At 41.7% G+C, this 15,742-nt stretch overlaps 1 protein-coding gene across 3 annotated transcripts in view; it reads right to left on the reverse strand.

The window, feature by feature from the left end:
* Positions 1-410: 410 nt before the first annotated feature.
* The window catches only part of LOC118395084 (RNA-binding Raly-like protein), a 51,156-nt gene continuing 35,824 nt past the window's right edge, over positions 411-15,742 (reverse strand). The window contains exons 2-8 of one of the 3 annotated variants that reach the window (XM_052463379.1): positions 7,313-7,391; positions 6,879-6,926; positions 6,548-6,756; positions 4,525-4,638; positions 4,277-4,410; positions 3,825-3,862; positions 411-1,553 (exon numbers count right to left, since the gene is read on the reverse strand). In XM_052463379.1, the coding sequence (XP_052319339.1) occupies positions 3,830-3,862; positions 4,277-4,410; positions 4,525-4,638; positions 6,548-6,756; positions 6,879-6,926; positions 7,313-7,391 (617 nt within the window). In that variant the 3' untranslated portion in view covers positions 411-1,553; positions 3,825-3,829. Of the gene's footprint in view, positions 1,554-3,808; positions 3,863-4,276; positions 4,414-4,524; positions 4,639-6,547; positions 6,757-6,878; positions 6,927-7,312; positions 7,392-15,742 lie in introns of all 3 variants that reach the window. The other 2 variants (XM_052463377.1, XM_052463378.1) reach the window with 2 other exon arrangements.

Raw genomic sequence — 15,742 nt, forward strand, 5'->3', positions numbered from 1 at the left:
CAAGAAGTTTCATGGTCATTGGCCACAGATAAAATGACATCAAATCACTTTCTATCTACCGTAGGAAGCTATGTGTGGACTGATCATGGCAACATCATACTTTCAAAATCTTAGCTAGCAGTCGTCATCGTGAGTAAAGTCAACAATGTACTGGCAAATCCTTGTCATTTGAAGAGAAATTATAGATAAAACATATCGGTGCTCATTGTACATGAACATGGGTTGAGAGAATGCCAATAGTGTGGAAGTCTGTCATCAAGACATGGGTGGCTACTTTGAAGAATATAAAATATATTTTGATTTGTTTAACACTTTTTTTGGTTACTACATGAGTCCATTTTTGTTATTTCATAGTTTTTCGACATTGTAGAAAATAGTAAAAAAAATAAAGAAAAACCCTGGAATGAGTAAGTGTCAACTTTTGACTGGTACTGTAGTTTATTAAATAACACACATTTTAGTGCCAATATTAAGAAAATGGCAGAATTTTGTGGTCTACCATTTTCAAAAAACATCTGAAAACTGCTCCCTGCGAGACTAATTTCTAAAACCTTTTTGTCTTGTCCCCAAACCCATTTCATAGGTGGCCATAAACCAGTTTCAACAAATAAATTAAAATGCAAAGTCACAATTCCAACAAAACATTTCTTCTGAATTTTGCCATTCACGTTTTAGACGATAATACCTTGAAACCAGAACTATTAGTCTGAGAACAATGAGTATGTTTACATGCACACTAATAATTCGATATCAAACGGATTTATGACAGTAGACAGATTATACAATAGTCATGTAACCACCTTACTCTGCTTATCTTAATCGGTGTAAGGTCAAAATAAAAGTAAGCATATGCCAATTAAAAACACCTGGTTTTTCTGAGCAATCTTTAGATTTATTAGAACACGTAAGCACCTTAAACGGCGTTCCTGCGGTGTATTTGATATGCACATTTTCTAGAACCAGCCAAGCGAGCCTCCCTATTAAGCACAGGTGAAGTGAGTTGAGGAACTACTGAATGTATGCGCAGTAGAAGTAGTTCTCAAATATAAACTTTAAATGTCCAAACTCAGAATCAAATATTCTTACTAGAACATTTATTTTGATTTGCCGATTTTCGGTAGCCTGATTTTCACGTGTCCATGTAAACAGGATTATTAGAGAAATCGTTCCTCTTGCAAAGCATGTAAATGTTTTAATTGAACTATTATATTAATCTGACTATCCACAATCACATTATTGTGTGCATGTAAGCCACACTCAATGAGAGCAACTCTTTTTTTCACACCCTGCATGAACTCATTTCTTAGATGACTAGAATAAAATACAGTAGTCTGGTACATGTATTGTATGAAATTAAAGTACAACATTGTAGTACCGCATCAATACGCACACAGTGTTGTGTCTTGATGGGCAAACAAGCACACTGGTCCATGAGTCTTTCTCTCTGAGAGTCTTTTCCTTTTTTCCATTGATCAGGTCATTGACTGGTCATTCAGGTCCTGATGTTGTCTATTGATTCTTCAAACCACCAATGAGGCTTCATTTTTACCTCCCTGCAAACAAGAAGCATAACAACACACAATAAGATGAATTATTTTAATTGTGAACCGTATTGTCATGATCAGTAAAAGCCAAAAACAATATTAATTATTATTGTCATCGTTAACATCCTCATCCTAATCAAGGAGAACCTTAGAATGGGAGTTTCCCCCAATATTATATTTAAAAAATCTCTGATCTCTGCCCCCAAAAATATTAGACAAATCAGGGGGCATTTCAATGTGACCCAGCAGAGGGAAAATTGGAGGGAGAGAGGTTGTCTTTTTGACATGCTCAACAGACATCAGAGATAACTGCTGAAAAACAGCCATTGTACTGCTATAGATACCAAAAATGACAGGCAATTTAGAAAAACTGTGAATTAAACTAGAAGATAATGATTTCCTATTTGGGTTCTTCTCAACTTGAAATAAAGACAAGTAAAACACAGCAATTTCCTATGGAGCAAATTCCTAGCCTGGTACCAGATCTGTTTTCCAAGCCTGGTACCAGATCTGTTTTCCAAGCCTGGTACCAGATCTGTTTTCCAAGCCTGGTACCAGATCTGTTTTCCTAGCCTGGTACCAGATCTGTTTTCCTAGCCTGGTACCAGATCTGTTTTCCTAGCCTGGTACCAGATCTGTTTTCCTAGCCTGGTACCAGATCTGTTTTCTAGCCTGGTACCAAATCTGTTTTCCTAGCCTGGTACCAGATCTGTTTTCCTAGCCTGGTACCAGATCTGTTTTCCTAGCCTGGTACCAGATCTGTTTTCCGAGCCTGGTACCAGATCTGTTTTCCGAGCCTGGTACCAGATCTGTTTTCCGAGCCTGGTACCAGATCTGTTTTCCGAGCCTGGTACCAGATCTGTTTTCCGAGCCTGGTACCAGATCTGTTTTCCTAGCCTGGTACCAGATCTGTTTTCCTAGTACAGATCTGATCTGGTTTCTGAGCCTGGTACCAGATCTGTTTTCCTAGCCTGGTACCAGATCTGTTTTCCTAGCCTGGTACCAGATCTGTTTTCCTAGCCTGGTACCAGATCTATTTGTGCTCTTGCAAGACAGACCATAGGAGTTGGCAAGACAACACAAACAGATCTGGGGCCATGCTACTCCCTGCATTCTATGGACTAATCATATTAAGTCAAATGAGTTGTGGCCATTCTTATCCGCAGTGAGCCTGTGTCGGTGAAGGCTTTTGTGGCCAACCAAGTCATAACAAACCTGATTTTAAAAGTCTTGATAGAAGACTATGATTTGCTGATCATTGCTATCAGGTGTCTTACTGCTTGGTAGGGATGGGTTGTTCGTGTCACGTTTTCACTATCATTGTGAAGCCATTGTGAATCATTTCTGAGGATGATTATTTTTTACTTCATGTGATTCATTTACATATGTTCCTCATTGTAAAGTCACACCTGTTACATGAACTGAACTCTCATTTTAATATAGTGAAACTATTCCTTTTTCAATATTTTTTTCTTAAGAAATAGACATCATATTGGAAAAGAAGGTGAGCTTGTTCTACTCTTTTTGGCCATTTTTCTGGTGTTTTGTGGGTCTGAGTGGGTCACGTTAACCATAGATACCATAGATACTGTAGACAGGCAACAACAAAAACATAACAATGTGTGTTATTATTATTTTTAGCTTGCATTCAATTGCCCCTCCCTGTTTCACACTAAGCTTCCATTCCCCAGTCAGACAGGGATATATGGCTGATTTTAAAATGAAATCCTCAACCCTGTAGTAAACATTTTTATTTAACCTCTTGAGCTGGAAACATTTTTTTATTAAGTTGAACATGTGTCTTTATGACATAATGTAAACATGTTTTGTGAAATGTACATGTATTTAAATTTACACAAAGTTTACTCTTCTCAAAAGGCACTGAATTGGTGGAACGATCCTACTATTGCTTTATGAGGACGAAGACAATGATTATCTGTAGGTAAGTTGTAAAAACATTCCCTGGAGATGGTGATTCCTGAACCACGGCAGGAACAATATGTCGTCAGGGAAAAAGCCTCATTCTGGTCCACGCTCAATTTTTGCAATGTTGCATTTTTTTTGCTATGAAATGTGCTATTTTTCATGTTGTTTTTTTTTTCATCCAAATAGACGGCTCATTTTGGGTGAGCGGAGCCAAAAGATCTGGAATGCCCGTCGCTACCGCTTGGCTGGAACAAAAGCCTACACCCACTGGCCCCTTACACTGACACTTATAATAAACACTTCTAATTAACACGTTTAAATTGAAGCAAACATGTCACCTGAGTAATAACTGACCTCTCTCAATTGTCAATGTCTGATAAGTGATTTTCTATCTGAAAAGAAGAAAACAACACAGTCAGCAGTGATACTGTTTTAACCATTCAGCATTCAGGATTAGACTCACCCATTGTATATTGTTTAACAACACACAGTGGCTTACTCATAATGCTGCTTAGGTATCATCCACATAGGGCTCTGGGCAAAAGTAGTGCACTATACATAGGGAATAGAGTGTCATTTGACCCCATTAAGACTTCAGATGTACGATGACAGACTAACCTCTAACTTGACATTTAAAAAATTGTTTTATGTCGTTCTGTCCTTGAGCTGTTCTTGTCTAATGATGTTCTGTATTCTGTCGTTCTGTATTATGTTTTGTGTGGACCCCCAGGAAGATTAGCTGCTGCTTTTGCAACAGCTAATGGGGATCCTAATAAAATACCTCAAATAACCCTTGGCCTCCTCACCATATCGTTAGTGCCTTCATCGTCAAAGACATCCTCGTTGGCTTCATCTGTCATCTCTCCCGCCTCCAAGTCTCCGGAGAGGTCCGCTGTCTTGGCACGGAGACACTTATACTCTCCTCCCTGTTTCCTCTGGGCTGCTGGGGGAAGGGGGGAAGGGGGGGGGGGGTGAGAGATAGAGAGAAGATGAGGTCAGGTTAAAGGTTAGTCTGACACACACAACAGGACACACACAGTCTGAACACTCTTACCTGCCTCTGTGCGATGCTGTCTCTCAATTCTCTCCAGACGCCCCAGTAGAGAGTCGATCTTGGTCTTGATCTGGGACAGCTCCTGTTTGATGGTTACCAACTGGTCGGTCTTTACTGGGAATATACAAAAACGGAGACAAATGATGTTTCTTGAAAAGAATATGCTTCTTAACTATGACTTCACCAAAACAGTTATGTCAAAGAGTAGGAGACAGACAGAGCAGTGCAGAAGGGGGAGAGAGGGGAGGACAGAGATAGGGGTGAAAATGGAAGGAGAGGGGAGGACAGAGATAGGGGTGAGAACGGAGGGAGAGGGGAGGACAATGAAAGGAGAGCGGAGGACAGAGGATCCGAAGACAGAGAGGACAGAGGAGTCAAATACAGAGATAGGATAGAGAGAGGGGAGGATAGAGGGAGAAAGAGTAGGACAGGGGGAGGATAGAGGTAGGACAGCGAGAGAAAGAGTAGGACAGAGAGAGGAGAGGATAGAGAGAGAAAGAGTAGGATAGAGGGAGGAGAGGATAGAGAGAGGGAGAAAGAGTAGGATAGAGGGAGGAGAGGATAGAGGGAGAAAGAGTAGGATAGAGGGAGGAGAGGATAGAGAGAGAAAGAGTAGGATAGAGGGAGGAGAGGATAGAGGGAGAAAGAGTAGGATAGAGGGAGGAGAGGATAGAGGAGGAGAAAGAGTAGGATAGAGGGAGGAGAGGATAGGGGAGAAAGAGTAGGATAGAGGGAGGAGAGGATAGAGGGAGAAAGAGTAGGATAGAGGGAGGAGAGGATATAGGGAGAAAGAGTAGGATAGAGGGAGGAGAGGATAGAGGGAGAAAGAGTAGGACAGAGAGAGGGGAGGATAGAGGGAGAAAGAGTAGGATAGAGAGAGGAGAGGATAGAGAGAGAAAGAGTAGGATAGAGAGAGGAGAGGATAGAGAGAGAAAGAGTAGGACAGAGAGAGGGGAGGATAGAGAGAGAAAGAGTAGGACAGAGAGAGGAGAGGATAGAGAGAGAAAGAGTAGGATAGAGAGAGGAGAGGATAGAGGGAGAAAAGTAGGATAGAGAGAGGGGAGGATAGAGAGAGGGGAGGATAGAGAGAGGAGAGGATAGAGAGAGGGGAGGATAGAGGGAGGAGAGGATAGAGAGAGAAAGAGTAGGACAGAGAGGATAGAGGGAGGAGAGGATAGAGAGAGAAAGAGTAGGACAGAGAGAGGGGAGGAAAGAGAGAGAGGAAGAGTAGGACAGAGAGGATAGGGAGAGGATAGAGAGAGAGAGGAGTAGGACAGAGAGGAGGGGAGGATAGAGGGAGAAAGAGTAGGACAGAGAGAGGAGAGGATAGAGAGAGAGAGAGTAGGACAGAGAGAGGAGAGGATAGAGGGAGAAAGAGTAGGACAGAGAGAGAAAGAGTAGGACAGAGAGAGGGGAGGATAGAGAGAGAAAGAGTAGGACAGAGAGAGGGGAGGATAGAGAGAGAAAGAGTAGGACAGAGAGAGGGGAGGCTATAGAGAGAAAGAGTAGGACAGAGAGAGGGGAGGATAGAGGGAGAAAGAGTAGGACAGAGAGAGGAGAGGATAGAGAGAGAAAGAGTAGGACAGAGAGAGGGGAGGATAGAGAGAGAAAGAGTAGGACAGAGAGAGGGGAGGATAGAGGGAGAAAGAGTAGGACAGAGAGAGGAGAGGATAGAGAAAGAGTAGGACAGAGAGAGGGGAGGATAGAGAGAGAAAGAGTAGGACAGAGAGAGGGGAGGATAGAGGGAGAAAGAGTAGGACAGAGAGAGGAGAGGATAGAGAGAGAAAGAGTAGGACAGAGAGAGGGGAGGATAGAGAGAGAAAGAGTAGGACAGAGAGAGGGGAGGATAGAGGGAGAAAGAGTAGGACAGAGAGAGGAGAGGATAGAGAAAGAGTAGGACAGAGAGAGGGGAGGATAGAGAGAGAAAGAGTAGGACAGAGAGAGGGGAGGATAGAGGGAGAAAGAGTAGTACAGAGAGAGGAGAGGATAGAGGGAGAAAGAGTGACTAGAGTATTAGACATACACATAGATCCTGCAGCTGAAGACCCAGAAGTGAGAGGTAGAGGCGAGGACGGAGGAAGAGGTCTGGAAGAAGAAAAGGAGTCAGAGTAGGTCCTGACCGGCAAGGAAGATTTGATTCGCCGCAGGGACGGGACCACGACACGAGAGCGTTTGGCCGGTATCGGCGATCGGATGGGGGGCTCCACCATGCGTCCATGATAATCAAATAATCTAGGGAGACGAGGAAAGGTGAGAGGGGCAAAGGTTTTAAGAAGTAGTTAAATAGGTCAAGCGGAGTACATTGTTTACCAAAACAAATACTAGAATAGAACAGAGCAGAATGATTTCCATACCTGCTGTAGAAATCCTCTCTGTAATAGTCGTAGTCAAACTCATAGCCACTAAAGACAGAAATAGAGATGTACATACAATAAGCCACTGATACATTACCAAAACAATAAAAGGGATGTTGATCAGTCCCTGGTATGGTTGACACTGATGTTGTCCCTACTCAAGGGCTAGTATTAATGTAAGTGGGTTTTAGTGTAAGTGGTTTTATAAATGTAAGTGGGTTTTTAGTGTAAGTGGTTTATTAATGTAAGTGGTTTTAATGAAAGTGGTCTTCCAAGAAGGAAGTGGGCATAGCTTGTCACTCTCTGGCACAAAAAAAAGGGTTTGAGAAACGCTCCTTTAGCCAACTCTAATTATAGAGTAGTACAAAGTGTTTCTATGGTTGTCCTGCTCACAGAATGACAATCTATTTCTATGGTCATGCTATGACTCTGACCTGTAGAGAGAGGAGAGGGGCCTCTTGGAGCCCACCACCTGTGGCCTGTAGGGTCTTGGTTCTCCTGCCATGTTGATGTCTGGAAGACAAGCACAGCAGCTTCAGGATCCCTGTCTGAACGCTTCACACAGACTACACATACTTTTAGAATCCATGGGCAACTGGCAGCCAATAACTTTAACTTCTCACTCTACTCTTAATGTGCACCAGTCTGGTTTTATACCTGGACATAACACCGTTTCAGCAGCTGCGCTTGTTTTAGATGTGTTAAATTGCTTAGATGATAAAAAAATTATTGTGCTGCCCTATTTATAGATCTTTCCAAGGTCTTTCACCCTGTTAAACACTCATTCAAAGGTTTACTGAAATCAGGCTTATTGGAAGTGGTCAGACAGGACAGACACAATGTGTGATTTTTGATGGTGTCAAGTCTAAGACCTGTAGCTAGCTAGCTAAACAATAAACCATAATCACAATTTATGATGTTTCTACCCTGCATGAATCTGCAGGTAGCTAACCAACTAGATTCAATGTTAGCTAACAAACCAGCTATAACTAGCAAAGCAAATGGCTCTGAGATATGAATAACGAGCTAGCGAACAGTACACTTTAACTTGAAATGAAAAAGACTTTGTCAAAATTAGAAACGTGTAATATCTGAAAATGTAGCAAGAGCTAGACTATCTTTTCTGTATACGTGGAATGGACGCTTCTCCCTGTCATGGATGCCATGGTTGACCTTAGTTTGAAGATGTAATCCGGGGACAGGTGTTTTCTCCATCTCCTTAGCTATCATACTCTAATTCCACTGATTTGAAAACTCGGTCCTCCAGAAAGTGGAGAGCAGCACTTATGCAGTGGCAATATACAGTGGCAAGAAAACGTATGTGAACCCTTTGGAATTACTTGGATTTCTGCATAAATTGGTCATACAATTGTATCTGATCTTCATCGACGTCACAACAATAGACAAACCCAGTCTGCTTAAACTAATAACACACAAACAATGTATATGTTTTCATGTCTTTATTGAACACACCATGTAAACATTCACAGTGCACACATACTTTACAGTTGGGATGAGGTTTTGATGTTGGTGTGCTTGTGCCTTTTTTAAATGTTCCTTCCAAACAACTCAACTGTAATCTGTTCACCGAATATTTAGCCAGTAGCGCTGTGGAACACCCAAGTGCTCTTTTGCAAACTTCAGGCGTGCTGTAATGTTTTTTTTTGGACAGCAGTGGATTCTTCCATGGTGTCCTCCCATGAACACCATTTTGGTTTAGTGGCCTCGTCAACATAGTTGTTAGCATGTTCCAGAGATTTAGCTGACACTCTAGGATTCTTCTTCACCTCATTGAACATTCTGTGCTGTACTCTTGCAGTCATCTTTGCAGGACGGCCACTCCTAGGGAGAGTAGCAACAGTGCTGAACTTTCTCCATTTATATACAATTTGTCTTACCACGGACTGATGAACGTCAAGGCTTTTAGAGTTACTTTTGTAACCATTTCCAGCTCTATGCAATTAATCTTAGTTCTTCTGAGATCTCTTTTGTTTCGAGCCATGGTTCACATCAAGTAATGCTTCTTGTGAATAGCAAACTCCAATTGTGAGTGTTTTTTTATAGGGCAGGGCAGCTCTAAACAACATCTCCAATCTCATTGATTGGACTCCAGGTTAGCTGACTCCTGACTCCAGTTATCTTTTGGAGAAGTCATTGGCCGAGGACAGGTATTCCCAAACTGGCATACGGGAAAAAAAAGTGATTCACATTTTCAAACAGTCCATTTATATTTTCCAACGGGGCTATTCATTTGGGCAAGTTTTTTTTTTCTTCTAGAAATATCTGGGGTTTTGGATTGACAAGGATTTAATGTTTAAAAAACACAGATGAACTAGTTAAAAAGCAAAAATGTAAAGCGGGCTTCTTTTTTAGAAATAGATCTTGCCTCTCCCGAAACAGCAGCAAGCAGATTGTACAGTCAACTTGCCTGCCAGTTCTTGACTATGGCGACTCAATTTACCAGAATGCAGCAGCCATTTCTCCTAAACCTAAGCCGTCTACCGTAGCGCCCTTCGCTTTATCACAGGTGACAGTTTTAATACTCCTCACTGCGTCCTCTATCAAAAGGTTGGCTGGTCCTCATTAAAGTCCCGTAGATCTCTTGATTTCTCCCTTTTTGTTTACAAAGCTCTACTACACAACCCGACTTACCTAGCTTCATTTTTGAAGTATAAAGACGTGTTACCAAACCAGTTCACAGGGTTAGTTAACTTCCTCGGGTCTCCGCTGAATTAGGTAAATCCGCAGTTAAGTTTTAATGCGCCTCACTGCTGGCACAATTTGCAGAACTCATTACAATTGGGATGTTCTGGTGCCTCTCTGGCAGTTCAGGGTGCTGATTGAAGACCTAGCAGCTGAGGAATGTAACTGTTTTGTATCGATTGCCGTTTTGTTGTACATTGGTTATCGTATTGTTGTGATCAGGACACCCTTGGGAATGACACCCTGGTCTCAATGGGTTTTCCCTGAATAAATACAGAGTAGTACAACAGATAAGGAAACATCTGCACACACATTGACAGCACTGACTCACACCTCATCCCTGTCCCATTCAGAGTAGCGGGACACTGGTCAGGGAGTGAGATGATATCAGTGTTGAAGCGTTTGTCTGTCGGCTCAATCCTATGAGCACTGAGGGTCTCTCAAGGTAATAGGACAGACAGGCACAAGCACGCAGACACAGAAAAAACATACATACAGCTACATCACAGAGACAGCTACAGTAAATCACACAGTGCCTTTCTTACATTCATACTCTGTGAGGGTCTTGATGAACAACTCATCCATTCCATAAAAGACACTCTCCGCTGGACTCCTGCTGAGGTCACTAATGATAGAGTGGCACTCAACAGAGTACGTTCTCCCCTGGAATCCTGCTGAGGTCACTAATGATAAGAGTGGGACTCTAAGTGAACACTGTGCCGTTCATCCAGGGAACACACAGTACTGTGATTGATGTCAGTCATTATACTAATCATATAACTGTGTGCTTTGGGGTTGTGTAAGAGAGTGTGTGCATATGGTGAGAGACAGAGTGTGTGTGTGTGTGTGTGTGAGAGAGAGAGTACATGTGGGTGTGTTGTGTGTGTGTGTGTGCGCAAGACAAGGTACACACACGAATAATGTGTTGCTAAGCATTGACCACGACTTAGCAACATGCATATAAATACAATTTGAACTCTGACCTTTTACAATGTTCTATTTTGGCTAAAAGGATATCAAAGGACATCTGAAGTGCCAAAACCATCCCCATTTAGCAGAATGTACAGCATTAGCATTGCTACATCTGCTTGTACTCTCTTCAAACCATTCTTATCCCTGTCCACAGGACTTGATGGAGGGAACAGCCTGTGTTTTAGAGACCATCAAAGCTGCTGCTGAGAGCTCTCACAGTCACTTGGTCTATGCCTCCCTTTTAGGAAACTACAGTATGGTAACTCTATTGGACTAGCTACGTACAATAAAGTATAGTTGCGTGAGTGAACAGCAGATTGTGTTCATGATAGAGTTTTTTGAGAGTTTCGATGTGCCTTGAATTTGAATGTGTAAGAGACCTCTCATGTCGTTGGTAACAGATACCATCAGATAATAACTGTGCTTTTAAGGTCTGGATGTCTGGGAGAGCCAGGTATGAGTTATCTTATCTTTCTTTAAGGGCATGGCTGATATCTATGGTTCAGTATATGGCTTTATCACGCAGGAGACTGGAACAATTTAGCTTTTTTTGTGTGATCAAGAATGCATGTTTAAAAATGTTTTTTGTTTTTTTTAAGTACTATTTGATATTCTACAAGTGTATCCATCTGCGCTCCCTACCAGTCTATTCTCCATATAGCTAATGGGGATGAGCAAACTTGTTTTCCACAGACAAACTTGGCACAGAGGTTTGGCACATCATACCTGCCAGAAAGAGCCTCCCCTACACTCTTAGAAAAAAAGGGTTTTTCAACAGTACGAGAACACTTTTTGGTTCCAGGTACAAACCTTTTTTAGTTCCAGGTAGAACCATTTGGGGTTCCATGTAGAACCCTTGTGGAAAAGGTTCTACCTGGAACCAACAAGGTTCTCCAATGGGGACCGCGAAGATCCATTTTAGTTTCTAGAAAGCACTTTTTTTCTAAGAGTGTATAGCCCCCCTGATGCTGAGCCAAGACAGGCTGTGATTTAATCCAAGGCGCGTTGCAGAGCATTGTACTAGATAGCCAACAATGCACATTTTACCCGATGTTTGCGGAGATCGCATTCCCAATAAACGCTGTGCGTGTGGGCTGAAGTGTAAATCACCTTTAAAGGTCAAATGCTATGCGTTTGTCGATAACATGCCTTGGATTGAATAGATAAAATAATTTTGACTTCAAACTAAGGCTTCTTTTCCTAGTATCCATACTAAATTAATGCTCCTCTATGGATTTAGTGACCTATAGATACCAGGTCAAAAGGCCTCTCTGGCTTTGCACAATATGACTCTATAGTCAACACTGTAACTGCAATCCGATTCCCCTTTTTCAACGATGCACCGTTAAAAGGTCATCTCCGATTGAGCTGACATATCCATCGTTTACCATGAATGCAGTCTTCGCGAACGCAGGAATATTGCCTTTTAAAGCTGCATTGTCGACAGCGCTATACAGATTGTAGCCCTGCCTCAGACTGCCCACTACCTTGGCATTTTAAAGCATATTATGGCATTTCAACTCCAAAAAACACTCAACTTCAAAAATACTCAACTCAATAGAACTCTCTATATACTATAACTGCAATTAGGCTTCCAGGGCATTATCTAAGGCATATGATGACATTCCAAAACACTCCTAGGGGTCGCGACTCATTATTGCCTGATGATCTTCTGAACTTCCCAACACCTTCCTGATGCCTACTTCCTTCAGATGGAAATACTGTCAGACTGATTTGTAACAGACTGTCATAGCCTCAATTTTAAAAAGGAAACATTGGCTGTTGATTACATCATTTTCTTTACATGGATATCAAAATGGGATCGCGGGTCAGAAAGGTTTGGGAACCCCTGTCATACGTACATACACAATCCTTGTTATCTCATTTGCTATTACTGTTGACTTGCTGTTGTCTCCACTTCAGTTCTCTTGTGGAATCAACTGCCTGAGGTTTAGTTTAATGATGTAACTTAGTGACTGGGGCATGATGTAACCGAGTGACTGGGGCATGATGTAACCGAGTGACTGGGGCATGATGTAACCGAGTGACTGGGGCATGATGTAACCGAGTGACTGGGGCATGATGTAACCGAGTGACTGGGGCATGATGTAACTTAGTGACTGGGGCATGATGTAACTGAGTGACTGGGGCATGATGTAACCGAGTGACTGGGGCATGATGTAACTGAGTGACTGGGGCATGATGTAACTGAGTGACTGGGGCATGATGTAACCTAGTGACTGGGGCATGATGTAACCGAGTGACTGGGGCATGATGTAACCGAGTGACTGGGGCATGATGTAACCGAGTGACTGGGCATGATGTAAACGAGTGACTGGGGCATGATGTAACTTAGTGACTGGGGCATGATGTAACCGAGTGACTGGGGCATGATGTAACTGAGTGACTGGGGCATGATGTAACTTAGTGACTGGGGCATGATGTAACTGAGTGACTGGGGCATGATGTAACTTAGTGACTGGGGCATGATGTAACCGAGTGACTGGGGCATGATGTAACTTAGTGACTGGGGCATGATGTAACCGAGTGACTGGGGCATGATGTAACCGAGTGACTGGGGCATGATGTAACTTAGTGACTGGGGCATGATGTAACTTAGTGACTGGGGCATGATGTAACCGAGTGCCTGGGGCATGATGTAACTTAGTGACTGGGGCATGATGTAACCGAGTGACTGGGGCATGATGTAACCGAGTGACTGGGGCATGATGTAACTGAGTGACTGGGGCATGATGTAACTGAGTGACTGGGGCATGATGTAACTGAGTGACTGGGGCATGATGTAACTTAGTGACTGGGGCATGATGTAACCGAGTGACTGGGGCATGATGTAACCGAGTGACTGGGGCATGATATAACTTAGTGACTGGGGCATGATGTAACCGAGCGACTGGGACATGATGTAACCGAGTGACTGGGGCATGATATAACTTAGTGACTGGGGCATGATGTAACCGAGTGACTGGGGCATGATGTAACCGAGTGACTGGGGCATGATGTAACCGAGTGACTGGGGCATGATGTAACCGAGTGACTGGGGCATGATGTAACCGAGTGACTGGGGCATGATGTAACTGAGTGACTGGGGCATGATGTAACTGAGTGACTGGGGCATGATGTAACTGAGTGACTGGGGCATGATGTAACTTAGTGACTGGGGCATGATGTAACTGAGTGACTGGGGCATGATGTAACCGAGTGACTGGGGCATGATGTAACTTAGTGACTGGGGCATGATGTAACTGAGTGACTGGGGCATGATGTAACCGAGTGACTGGGGCATGATGTAACTTAGTGACTGGGGCATGATGTAACCGAGTGACTGGGGCATGATGTAACTGAGTGACTGGGGCATGATGTAACCGAGTGACTGGGGCATGATGTAACTTAGTGACTGGGGCATGATGTAACTTAGTGACTGGGGCATGATGTAACTTAGTGACTGGGGCAATACTCTGTCTGTCCACTTAGAGGAGGTCCATCCATTTCATACTCGCCTTTCACGTATTTTTCTGAGGACTTTCTCATGGAGGAAGCAGGGAGCTAATCAATAAGTAATATGGTGAAGGTTTATGAGAGAGAGAGAGAAGTCTGGGTTTTAATGTATTCCACTCCTCTTCTTCCACCTGTTGCATCTTTCTCATCCTCATACACAACACACACATCTATCTCATCCTCATACACAACACACACATCTATCTCATCCTCATACACAACACACACATCTGTCTCATCCTCATACACAACACACACATCTATCTCATCCTCATACACAACACACACATCTATCTCATCCTCATACACAACACACACATCTGTCTCATCCTCATACACAACACACACATCTATCTCATCCTCATACACAACACACACATCTGTCTCATCCTCATACACAACACACACATCTTCATAGTGATTTGCTGTAGGGTTGGTTGGTTGGTAAAAAAAAAAAAAAAATATATATATATATAGAAGCTGAATGTGAGAAGCACAAATTGTGCAAATTCTACTGTACATAATGTAATACTGTAAATACAATAATGATGTAATTAATACATCTTTATATAGAAATATGACTAACTACTCACACCTTTACATAGAAACATGAATAACTACTCACATCTTTACATAGAAACATGACTAACTACTCACATCTTTATATAGAAACATGAATAACTACTCACATCTTTACATAGAAACATGACTAACTACTCACATCTTTATATAGAAACATGAATAACTACTCACATCTTTACATAGAAACATGAATAACTACTCACATCTTTACATTGAAACATGAATAACTACTCACATCTTTACATAGAAACATGAATAACTACTCACATCTTTACATAGAAACATGAATAACTACTCACATCTTTACATTGAAACATGAATAACTACTCACATCTTTACATAGAAACATGAATAACTACTCACATCTTTACATAGAAACATGAATAACTACTCACATCTTTACATAGAAACATGAATAACTACTCACATCTTTACATAGAAACATGAATAACTACTCACATCTTTACATAGAAACATGAATAACTACTCACATCTTTACATAGAAACATGACTAACTACTCACATCTTTACATAGAAACATGAATAACTACTCACATCTTTACATAGAAACATGACTAACTACTCACATCTTTACATAGAAACATGAATAACTACTCACATCTTTACATAGAAACATGAATAACTACTCACATCTTTACATAGAAACATGAATAACTACTCACATCTTTACATAGAAACATGAATAACTACTCACATCTTTACATTGAAACATGAATAACTACTCACATCTTTACATAGAAACATGACTAACTACTCACATCTTTACATAGAAACATGACTAACTACTCACATCTTTACATAGAAACATGAATAACTACTCACACCTTTATATAGAAACATGAATAACTACTCACACCTTTACATCATGACTAACTACTCACATCTTTACATAGAAACATGACTAACTACTCACATCTTTACATAGAAACATGAATAACTACTCACATCTTTACATAGAAACATGAATAACTACTCACATCTTTACATAGAAACATGACTAACTAACATCTTTACATAGAAACATGACTAACTACTCACATCTTTACATAGAAACATGACTAACTACTCAC

The sequence above is a fragment of the Oncorhynchus keta genome, chromosome 15 (genome assembly GCF_023373465.1).
Source record: "Oncorhynchus keta strain PuntledgeMale-10-30-2019 chromosome 15, Oket_V2, whole genome shotgun sequence".
NCBI classification, from domain to species: domain Eukaryota; kingdom Metazoa; phylum Chordata; class Actinopteri; order Salmoniformes; family Salmonidae; genus Oncorhynchus; species Oncorhynchus keta.